Source organism: Oncorhynchus gorbuscha, linkage group LG14, assembly GCF_021184085.1.
Source record: "Oncorhynchus gorbuscha isolate QuinsamMale2020 ecotype Even-year linkage group LG14, OgorEven_v1.0, whole genome shotgun sequence".
In the NCBI taxonomy this organism is placed as follows: Eukaryota; Metazoa; Chordata; class Actinopteri; order Salmoniformes; family Salmonidae; genus Oncorhynchus; species Oncorhynchus gorbuscha.
Window position 1 is genome coordinate 82105035 of NC_060186.1, and position 12500 is coordinate 82117534.

Consider the following 12500-nt stretch of genomic DNA (forward strand, 5'->3'; position numbering starts at 1 on the left):
TAACAAACACACTAACACACACACTAACACACCCACTAGCACACACTGACACAGTAACAAACACACTAACACACACACTAACACACACACTAGCACACACACTAGCACACATACTAACACACACACTAACACACACACTAACACACACACTAGCACACACTGACACAGTAACAAACACACTAACACACACACTAACAAACACACTAACACACACACTAACACACACACTAGCACACACACTAACACACACACTAGCACACACTGACACACACACTAGCACACACACTAACACACACACTAACACACACACTAGCACACACACTAACACACACACCTCACGACGCCAGGACAGCGGAGTCAATCACCACCTTCCGGAGACACCTGAAACCCCACCTCTTTAAGGAATACCTAGGATAGGATAAGTATTCCTCCCCCCCTTTAAGATTTAGATGCACTATTGTAAAGTGACTGTCCCACTGGATGTCATAAGGTGAATGCACCAATTTGTAAGTCGCTCTGGATAAGAGCGTCTGCTAAATGACTTAAATGTAAATGTAAATGTAACACTAGCACACACACTAACACACACACTAGCACACACACTAGCACACACACTAACACACACACTAGCACACACACTAACACACACACTAACACACACACTAGCACACACACTAACACACACACTAGCACACACACTAACACACACACTAGCACACACACTAGCACACACACTAACACACACACTAGCACACACACTAACACACACACTAGCACACACACTAACACACTAACACACGCACACACACTAACACACACACTAGCACACACACTAACACACACACTAGCACACACACTAACACACACACTAACACACTAACACACACACTAACACACTAGCACACACACGAACACACTAACACACTAACACACTAGCACACACACTAACACACTAACACACTAACACACACACTAACACACACACTAACACACACACTAGCACACACACTAACACACACACTAACACACACACTAACACACACACTAGCACACACACTAACACGCACACTAACACAGTAACACACACACTAACACACTAACACACACACTAACACACACACTAACACACTAACACACACACTAACACACACACTAACACACACACTAACACACACACTAACACACACTTTAGTACGTTAACATCTGATTAGTGTCTAAAATGTCTGTCTGTCTGTTTGTGTCAGGATGAGAAGCTGAAGAAGTTAGTAGAACATCATGGATCAGAAGACTGGAAACTCATCACTAGTTTCCTACCTGTAAGACACACAGAGATACACACACACAGAGATACACACACACACAGAGATACACACACAGAGATACACACACACAGAGAGATACACACACACAGAGATACACACACACAGAGATACACACACACAGAGAGATACACACACAGAGATACACACACACAGAGATACACACACACACAGAGATACACACACACAGAGAGATACACACACACAGAGATACACACACACAGAGAGATACACACACAGAGAGACACACACACAGAGATACACACACACACAGAGAGATACACACACAGAGATACACACACACAGAGAGATACACACACACAGAGATACACACACACAGAGAGATACACACACACACAGAGAGAGACACACACAGAGATACACACACACACAGAGAGATACACACACACAGAGATACACACACACAGAGAGATACACACACACAGAGATACACACACACAGAGAGATACACACACAGAGATACACACACAGAGATACACACACACAGAAAGATACACACACAGAGATACACACACAGAGATACACACACACACACACAGAGATACACACACACAGAGATACACACACAGAGATACACACATACACACACAGAGATACACACACACAGAGATACACACACACAGAGATACACACACACACAGAGAGATACACACACACAGAGATACACACACACAGAGAGATACACACACACAGAGATACACACACAGAGATACACACACACAGAGAGATACACACACACAGAGAGATACACACACAGAGATACACACACACACACAGAGAGATACACACACACACAGAGATACACACACACACAGAGATACACAGACACAGAGATACACACACACAGAGAGATACACACACAGAGAGATACACAGACACACAGAGATACACACACACACAGAGAGATACACACACACACAGAGATGCACACACACAGAGATACACACACACAGAGATACACACACACACACACACACACACACACACACACACACACACACACACACACACACACACACACACACACACACACACACACACACACACACACACACACACACACACACACACACACACACACACACACACACACACACACACACAGAGACACACACACACACACACACACACACACACACACACACACACACACACACACACACACACACACACACACACACACACACACACACACACACACACACACACACACACACACACACACCTCCTAAAAACCACACAGGGAAAAGGGTTTACTAATCTAGTCCCACCTGGGCCACATCTACATGCTCTCCCCAGTAGACTAGTCCCACCTGGGCCACATCTACATGCTCTCCCCAGTAGACTAGTCCCACCTGGGCCACATCTACATGCTCTCCCCAGTAGACTAGTCCCACCTGGGCCACATCTACATGCTCTCCCCAGTAGACTAGTCCCACCTGGGCCACATCTACATGCTCTCCCCAGGCCTGTTTCATTCCCCGGTAACTATCTGTGTGTTCTCCAACAGAACCGTACAGACGTTCAGTGTCAGCATCGCTGGCAGAAGGTTCTCAACCCAGAGCTCATCAAAGGACCCTGGACCAAGGAGGAGGACCAGAGAGTAAGAACACAACCTTATTGAACCTTATAGAGAACCCTTTCAGAACCCTATAGAACCTTATAGAGAACCCTTTCAGAACCCTATAGAACCTTATAGAGAACCCTTTCAGAACCCTATATAACCTTATAGAGAACCCTTTCAGAACCCTATAGAACCTTATAGAGAACCCTTTCAGAACCCTTTCAGAACCTTATAGAACCTTATAGAACATTAGAGAACCCTTTCGGAACCTTCAGACCAGCTACCTATATAGTGCACTACTTTAGACCAGAACCCTATTCCCTATATAGTGCACCACTTTAGACCAGAGCCCTATTCCCTATATAGTGCACTACTATAGACCAGAGCCCTATTCCCTATATAGTACACTACTATAGACCAGAGCCCTATTCCCTATATAGTGCACTACTTTAGACCAGAACGTTGAATAAGAATAAATAAGAATGAATAAGGATGAATAAGGATGAATAAGGCACCATGTCCTGTAGTGTACTCAATGGCTTTCTAAATACCTGTTATTATCTGAAGACACACACACACACACAGAAAGATGAGTTTTAAGGTGTGTATTCCTGAGTATTCACACACACAGAAATATGAGTTTTAAGGTGTGTATTCCTGAGTATTTGCACACACACAGAAAGATGAGTTTTAAGGTGTGTATTCCTGAGTATTTGCACACACACAGAAAGATGAGTTTTAAGGTGTGTATTCCTGAGTATTCACACACACAAAAAGATTAGTTTTAAGGTGTGTATTCCTGAGTATTCACACACACAGAAAGATGAGTTTTAAGGTGTGTATTCCTGAGTATTCACACACACAGAAAGATGAGTTTTAAGGTGTGTTTTCCTGAGTATTCACACACACAGAAAGATGAGTTTTAAGGTGTGTATTCCTGAGTATTCACACACACAGAAAGATGAGTTTTAAGGTGTGTATTCCTGAGTATTCACACACAGAAAGATGAGTTTTAAGGTGTGTATTCCTGAGTATTTGCACACACAGAAAGATGAGTTTTAAGGTGTGTTTTCCTGAGTATTCACACACACAGAAAGATGAGTTTTAAGGTGTGTATTCCTGCGTATTCACACACACAGAAAGATGAGTTTTAAGGTGTGTATTCCTGAGTATTCACACACACAGAAAGATGAGTTTTAAGGTGTGTATTCCTGAGTATTCACACACACAGAAAGATGAGTTTTAAGGTGTGTATTCCTGAGTATTCACACACACAGAAAGATGAGTTTTAAGGTGTGTTTTCCTGCGTATTCACACACACAGAAAGATTAGTTTTAAGGTGTGTAATTCCTGCGTATTCACACACACAGAAGCCATGATGAGGTAATGATTAGCACAGAAGTTGACTATGGAAACTCCCTCCCAACCACAAGCAGGTGGATCCAACATTTAGAGAGAATGATACAGTGATGAAGAAAGGAGAAGGAGAGGGAGATAAGGAGAGGGAGAGAGGGAGAGAAGGAGAGGGAGGGAGGGAGAGAAGGAGAGGGAGGGAGGGGAGGAAGGGAGAGGGAGGAGAGGGAAGGGAGGGAGGGAGGGAGGGAGAGAAGGAAGAAGGAGAGGGAGGGAGGGAGGGAGAGAAGGAGAGGGAGGGAGGGAGGGAGAGAGGGAGGGAGGGAGGGGGAGAAGGAGGAGAGAAGAGAGGAAGGAGGGAGGGAGGGAGGGAAGGAGAGGGAGAGAAGGGGAGAGGGAGGGAGGGAGAGAAGGAGGGAGGGAGAGGGAGGGGGAGGGGAAGAGGGAGGGAGGGGGAGGGAGGGAGGGAGAGAAGGTGAGGGAGGGAGGGAGAGAAGGAGAGGGAAGGAGGGAGGGAAGGAAAGGGAGGGAGGGAGAGAAGGAGAGGGAGGGAGGGAGAGAAGGAGAGGGAAGGAGGGAGGGAAGGAAAGGGTTGACTGAGGGAATGAGAAGTATTGTTGACTTTTGGTCTGTTTCTGAAAATGGACAAAGACTAATAAACTGTTGTATTTCCTCTGTCCCCTTTCCATCCACCTCCTCCCCTCCCCCTCTCCCCCTCCTCTCACCCCCTCCACCTCCCCTCTCCCCCTCCTTCTCCCCTCTCCCCCTCCACCTCCCCTCTCCCCCTCTACCTCCCTTCTCCCCCTCCACCTCCACCTCCCCTCACCCCCCCTCCACCTCCCCTCTCCCCCTCCTTCTCCCCTCCCCCCTCCACCTCCCGTCTCCCGCCTCCACCTCCCCTCTCCCCCTCCACCTCCACCTCCCCTCACCCCCTCCACCTCCCTTCTCCCCCTCCTTCTCCCCTCTCCATCCTCCACCTCCCCTCTACCCCCTCCACCTCCCCTCTCCCCCTCCATCCTCCACCTCCCCTCCCCCCTCCACCTCCCCTCACCCCCTCCACCTCCCCTCACCCCCTCCACCTCCCCTCACCCCCTCCACATCCCCTCTCCCCCTCCACCCCCTCACCCCCTCCACCTCCCCTCTCCCCCTCCCTTCTCCCTCCTCCACCTTCCCTCCCCTCCTCATCTCCCCTCTCCCCTCCATCTCCCCTCTCCCTCCATCTTCCCTCTCCCCTCCATCTCCCCTCTCCCCCTCCACCTTCCCTCTCCCCTCCACCTTCAATCTCCCCTCTATCTCCCCTCTCCACTCTCCCCTCCATCTCCCCTCTCCCCTCTATCTCCCCTGTCCCTCCACCTTCAATCTCCCCTCCACCTCCCCTCACCCCCTCCACCTCCCCTCTCCCCCTCCCTTCTCCCTCCTCCACCTTCCCTCCCCTCCTCATCTCCCCTCTCCCCTCATCTCCCCTCTCCCCTCCATCTTCCCTCTCCCCTTCATCTCCCCTCTCCCCCTCCACCTTCCCTCTCCCCTCCACCTTCCCTCTCCCTCCACCTTCCCTCTCCCCTCCACCTTCAATCTCCCTCCATCTCCCCTCTCCACTCTCCCCTCCATCTCCCCTCTCCCCTCTATCTCCCCTGTCCCTCCACCTTCAATCTCCCCTCCATCTCCCCTCCATCTCCCCTCTCCACTCTCCCCTCCATCTCCCCTCTCCCCTCTATCTCCCCTGTCCCTCTACCTTCAATCTCCCCTCCATCTCCCCTCCATCTCCACTCTCCCCTCTCCACTCCATCCCCCCTGTCCCTCCACCTTCAATCTCCCCTCCATCTCCCCTCTCCACTCTCCCCTCCATCTCCCCTCTCCACTCTATCCCCCCTGTCCCTCCACCTAGGTTATCGAACTAGTCCAGAAGTATGGAGCCAAGCGTTGGTCCGTAATCGCCAAGCATCTGAAGGGTCGGATAGGGAAGCAATGCAGAGAACGCTGGCACAACCACCTGAACCCCGAGGTGAAGAAGACTTCCTGGACCGAGGAAGAGGATCAGATCATCTACCAGGCCCACGAGAAACTGGGAAACCGCTGGGCTGAGATCGCTAAACTGCTGCCTGGCAGGTACGGAGAGAGATAGAGAGAGAGAGAGGGGGGAGGGAGAGAGAGAGAGGGAGACAGGGGAGGGAGAGAGAGGGAGAGAGGGAGACAGGAGGGAGGGAGGGAGGGAGAGGGAGAGAGGGAGGGAGGGAAGGGAGGAGGGAGGGAGGGAGGGAGGGAGGGAGGGAGGGAGGGAGGGAGAGAGAGAGAGGAGGAGGGGAGAGAGAGAGACAGAGAGAGAGAGGAGGGAGGGAGGGAGGAGGGAGAGAGGAGGAGAAACTGGACAACCGCTGGGCCGAGATCGCCAAACTGCTGCCTGGCAGGTACGGAGAGTGGGGGAGAGAGGAGGGAGGGAGGGAGAGAGGGAGAGAGGAGAGAGGAGGGAGAGAGGGAGACAGGGAGACAGGGAGGGAGGGAGACAGGGATGGGGTGGTGAGGGATGGAGAGAGGTGGGAATGGTGAGGAGGGAGAGAAACAGAGAAAGAAGCAGAGGGATTGTTGTTATCAGAACTCTCTCCTCTCTCTCTCTCTCTGCCTCTCTCTCTCTCTCTCTGTGTCTCTCTCTCTCTCTCTCTGCCTCTCTCTCTCTCTGCCTCTCTCTCTCTGCCTCTCTCTCTCTCTCACAATTCAATTTCAATTTAAGGGTCTTTATTGGCATGGGAAACATATGTTCCTATGGAATAGAGACAATTCAAATGTCATATTATGTCTATATACAGTGTTACATTTACATGTACATTTAAGTCATTTAGCAGACGCTCTTATCCAGAGCGACTTACAAATTGGTGCATTCACCTTATGACATCCAGTGGAACAGCCACTTTACAATTGTGCATCTAAATCTTTTAAGGGGGGTGAGAAGGATTACTTTATCCTATCCTAGGTATTCCTTAAAGAGGTGGGGTTTCAGGTGTCTCCGGAAGGTGGTGATTGACTCCGCTGTCCTGGCGTCGTGAGGGAGTTTGTTCCACCATTGGGGGGCCAGAGCAGCGAACAGTTTTGACTGGGCTGAGCGGGAGCTGTACTTCCTCAGTGGTAGGGAGGCGAGCAGGCCAGAGGTGGATGAACGCAGTGCCCTTGTTTGGGTGTAGGGCCTGATCAGAGCCTGGAGGTACTGAGGTGCCGTTCCCCTCACAGCTCCGTAGGCAAGCACCATTGTCTTGTAGCGGATGCGAGCTTCAACTGGAAGCCAGTGGAGAGAGCGGAGGAGCGGGGTGACGTGAGAGAACTTGGGAAGGTTGAACACCAGACGGGCTGCGGCGTTCTGGATGAGTTGTAGGGGTTTAATGGCACAGGCAGGGAGCCCAGCCAACAGCGAGTTGCAGTAATCCAGACGGGAGATGACAAGTGCCTGGATTAGGACCTGCGCCGCTTCCTGTGTGAGGCAGGGTCGTACTCTGCGGATGTTGTAGAGCATGAACCTACAGGAACGGGCCACCGCCTTGATGTTAGTTGAGAACGACAGGGTGTTGTCCAGGATCACGCCAAGGTTCTTAGCCCTCTGGGAGGAGGACACAATGGAGTTGTCAACCGTGATGGCGAGATCATGGAACGGGCAGTCCTTCTACCGGGAGGAAGAGCAGCTCCGTCTTGCCGAGGTTCAGCTTGAGGTGGTGATCCGTCATCCACACTGATATGTCTGCAAGACATGCAGAGATGCGATTCACCACCTGGTCAATATACTGGCAGACATTGAGTTTAATAGTCTAACTGCCATGGTAATACAGGCAGACATTGCTAGTGTATCCATGAGTTTAATAGTCTAACTGCCAGGGTAATACAGGCAGTTTAATAGTCTAACTGCCAGGGTAATACAGGCAGACATTGCTAGTGTATCCATGAGTTTAATAGTCTAACTGCCAGGGTAATACAGGCAGACATTGCCAGTGTTGTAACGATGTGCAAATATTTAAAGTACAAAAGGGAAAATAAATCAACATAAATATGGGTTGTATTTACAATGGTGTTTGTTCTTCACTGTTTGACCTTTTCTCGTGGCAACAGGTCACACATCTTGCTGCTGTGATGCAACACTGTGGTATTTCACCCAATAGATATGGAGTTTATCAAATGGGGTTTGTTTTCGAATTCAATGTGGGTCTGAGGGAAATATGTGTCTCTAATATGGTCATACATTTGGCAGGAGGTTAGGAAGTGCAGCTCAGTTTCCACCTCATTTTGTGGGCAGTGTGCACATAGCCTGTCTTCTCTTGAGAGTCATGTCTGCCTATGGTGGCCTTTCTCAATAGCAAGGCTATGCTCACTGAGTCTGTACATAGTCAATGCTTTCCATGAGTTTGGGTCAGTCACAGTGGTCAGGTATTCTGCCGCTGTGTACTCTCTGTTTAGGGCCAAATAGCATTCTAGTTTGCTCTGTTTTTTTGTTAATTCTTTCCAATGTGTTAAGTAATTATCTTTTTGTTTTCTCATGATTTGGTTGGGTCTAATTGTGCTGATGTCCTGGGCTCTGTGGGGTGTGTTTGTGTTTGTCCTGGGCTTCTGTTCATCTCTCTGTAGGGTGTGTTTGTGTTTGTGAACAGAGCCCCAGGACCAGCTTGCTTAGGGGACTCTTCTCCAGGTTCATCTCTCTGTAGGTGATGGCTTTGTAATGGAAGGTTTGGGAATCGCTTCCTTTTAGGTGGTTGTAGAATTGAACGTCTATATTCTGGATTTTGATAATTAGTGGGTATCGGCCTAATTCTGCTCTGCATGCATTATTTGGTGTTTTACGTTGTACACGGAGGATATTTTTGCAGAATTCTGCATGCAGAGTCTCAAATTGGTGTTTGTCCCATTTTGTGAGGTCTTGGTTGGTGAGCGGACCCCAGACCTCACACCCATAAAGGGCAATGGGTTCTATAACTGATTCAAGTATTTTTAGCCAAATCCTAATTGGTATGTTGAAATTTATGTTTCTTTTGATGGCATCGAATGCCCTTCTTGCCTTGTCTCTCAGATCGTTCACAGTTTTGTGGAAGTTACTGATGTTTAGGCAGAGGCATGTATAGTTTTTTGTGTGCTTTAGGGCAACGGTGTCTAGATGGAATTTGTATTTGTGGTCCTGGCGACTGGACCTTTTTTGGAACACCATTATTTTGTTTTACTGAGATTTACTGTCAGGACCCAGGTCTGACAGAATCTGTGCATAAGATCTACAGTGGGGCAAAACAGTATTTAGTCAGCCACCAATTGTGCAAGTTCTCCCACTGAAAAAGATGAGAGAGGCCTGTAATTTTCGTCATAGGTACACTTCAACTATGACAGACAAAATGAGAAAAAAAATCATGAAAATCACATTGTAGGATTTTTAATGAATTTATTAGCAAATTATGGTGGAAAATAAGTATTTGGTCAATAACAAAAGTTTATCTCAATACTTAGTTATAGTTATACCCTTTGTTGGCTGCTGTAGGCCCTCCTTGGTTGGTGACAGAAGCACCAGATCATCAGCAAACAGCAGACATTTGACTTCGGATTCTAGCAGGGTGAGGCTGTTCTAGAGAAAGAAGTGTGTGTGTTTTATTGACAATTTTAGCCGCACACATGTGGTTTGTGTTCGTGGATTTTATGTCGTATGTTTTACCCCCAACACCACTTTCCATTTATTTGTATAGCAGACCCTCGTGCCGAATTAAGTCGAAAGCTTTATTTGAAATCACAAATCATGAGAAGACTTTGCCTTTGTTTTGGTTTGTTTGTTCGTCAATTAGGGTGTGCAGGGTGAATACGTGGTCTGTTGTACGGTAATTTGGTAAAAAGCCAATTTGACATTTGCTCAGTACATTGTCTTCACTGAGGAAATGTACGAGTCTGCTGTTAATGATCATGCAGAGGATTTTCCCAAGGTTGCTGTTGACACATGTCCCAAGGTAGTTATTGGGGTCAAATTTGTCTCCACTTTTGTGGATTGGGATGATCAGTCCTTGGTTCCAAATATTGGGGAAGATGCCAGAGCTGAGGATGATGTTGAAGAGTTTTAGTACAGCCAATTGGAATTTGTTGTCTGTATATTTGATCATTTCATTGAGGATACCATCAACATCACAGGCCTTTTTGTGTTGGAGGGTTTTTATTTTGTCCTGTAACTCATTCAAGGTAATTGGAGAATCCAGTGGGTTCTGGTAGTCTTTAATAGTTGATTCTAAGATCTGTATTTGATCATGTATATGTTTTTTTTGTGTCTCTCTTTCTATCTCTATCTGTGTCTTTCTCTCTCTGTCTCTCTCTCTCTCTCTCTCTCTCTCTCTCTCTCTCTCTGTGTCTCTCTCTCTCTGTGTCTTTCTCTCTCTGTCTCTCTCTGTCTCTCTCTCTCTCTCTCTCTCTCTCTGTGTCTCTCTCTCTGTGTCTTTCTCTCTCTGTGTCTCTCTTTCTGTCTCTCTGTGTCTCTCTCTCTGTCTCTCTCTGTGTCTCTCTCTGTGTCTCTCTCTGTCTCTCTCTGTGTCTCTCTCTCTCTCTCTCTCTCTCTCTGTCTCTCTCTGTGTCTCTCTCTGTGTCTCTCTCTGTCTCTCTCTGTCTCTCTCTCTCTCTCTCTCTCTCTCTCTCTGTGTCTCTCTCTGTGTCTCTCTTTCTGTCTCTCTGTGTCTCTCTCTGTCTCTCTCTGTGTCTCTTTGTGTGTCTCTCTCTCTGTCTCTCTCTGTGTCTCTCTCTCTCTCTCTGTGTCTCTCTCTAATTTCTCTTCTCTGTTTTATTCCCCAGGACTGATAATGCCATTAAGAACCACTGTTTTATTCCCCAGGACTGATAATGCCATTAAGAACCACTGTTTTATTCCCCAGGACTGATAATGCCATTAAGAACCACTGTTTTATTCCCCAGGACTGATAATGCCATTAAGAACCACTGGAACTCTACGATGCGTAGGAAAGTGGAGCAGGAAGGTTACCTTCAGCACCCCGCCGCCAAGTCTGTCCACGCATCCCTCACCGTCTCTCCCGGTTACGCCAAGGCCAACAACCACATCATGAGCTTCTCTCACCACTCCCCTCTCCCGCCTCTCTCACCTTTCACAGGGAACCACTCCTATATTTCGGACCACAGGGTGAGTTCACGCTCTCACCTTCACCTCTCTCATCCTTCTCTTACCTCTCTCATCCTTCTCTCCACCTCTCTCATCCTTCTCTCTCATCCTTCTCTTACCTCTCTCATCCTTCTCTCTTACCTCCACCCCTATATTGGCCATATACCACACCCCCTCGTGCCTTATTTTTTTTAATGATATATATTATAATTTAGGAAAAAACGGTTTTGTTTCCCCCCTCTTGATTGGCCGTTTGTATCGTCTGACCTGTTTTTGGGGCTCCCCAGGTGCCCTTCCCCCGAGGGCTGCACGTCAACATCCTGAACATTCCACAGCACGGAACAGCTGCTATACAGGTGAGACACAGCAACAACATCCCATGGATAGATTTCAGTTGTCCCACTGCTTCTGCAGCAACCCATGGATAGATTTCAGTTGTCCCACTGCTCCTGCAGCAACCCATGGATAGATTTCAGTTGTCCCACTGCTCCTGCAGCAACCCATGGATAGATTTCAGTTGTCCCACTGCTCCTGCAGCAACCCATGGATAGATTTCAGTTGTCCCACGGCTCCTGCAGCAACCCATGGATAGATTTCGTTGTCAGTTGTCTGCACAAACCTGGATAGATTTCAGGTCCCGCAGCAACCCATGGAAACGTTTCAGTTGTAACCCTGTTGTACTGCTTCTGCAGCAACCCATGGATAGCAGTTGATGTTACTCTTTAATGGAACACAGACCCCAAAACAAACCATGGGGGACCTCGTAGTTTCGGTTAACCCTGTTAGCAGTTGATGTTACTCTTTAATAACACAGACCCCAAAACAAACCAGGGGGAGAAAAATAGGTTTATTGAAAAAGGACAAATCATAGATGTTACGTTGAGAGGTAGCTGTTTATTCTCTCCTGTCCTCAGTGATTCTCTCCACAGAACAAAAAAGACAGGATGTGGTTTTATAACCCACCCCTAGCCTGTGGTTGACCAATTAGAATTCATTGTAATAAAACTGGGCCAATGGCCAAATAACAAGTATCCTATTTCAGACTCAATGTTGGTCATTCTGTAGCTCAGTTGGTAGAGCATGGCGCTTGTAACGCCAGGGAAGTGGGTTTGATCCCCGGGACCACCCATACGTAGAATGTATG

At 47.9% G+C, this 12500-nt stretch overlaps 1 protein-coding gene across 3 annotated transcripts in view; it reads left to right on the forward strand.

The window, feature by feature from the left end:
* The window catches only part of LOC123995476 (transcriptional activator Myb-like), a 36439-nt gene that overhangs the window by 12004 nt on the left and 11935 nt on the right, over positions 1-12500 (forward strand). For all 3 annotated transcript variants that reach the window (XR_006831850.1, XM_046299120.1, XM_046299119.1), the window contains exons 3-7: positions 1245-1316; positions 2851-2943; positions 6143-6363; positions 11155-11377; positions 11644-11712. Coding sequence is in view for 2 of the 3 variants with exons in the window: in XM_046299120.1 (XP_046155076.1) it covers positions 1245-1316; positions 2851-2943; positions 6143-6363; positions 11155-11377; positions 11644-11712 (678 nt within the window). In the remaining variant the exon portion in view is untranslated. The remainder of the gene's footprint in view (positions 1-1244; positions 1317-2850; positions 2944-6142; positions 6364-11154; positions 11378-11643; positions 11713-12500) is intronic.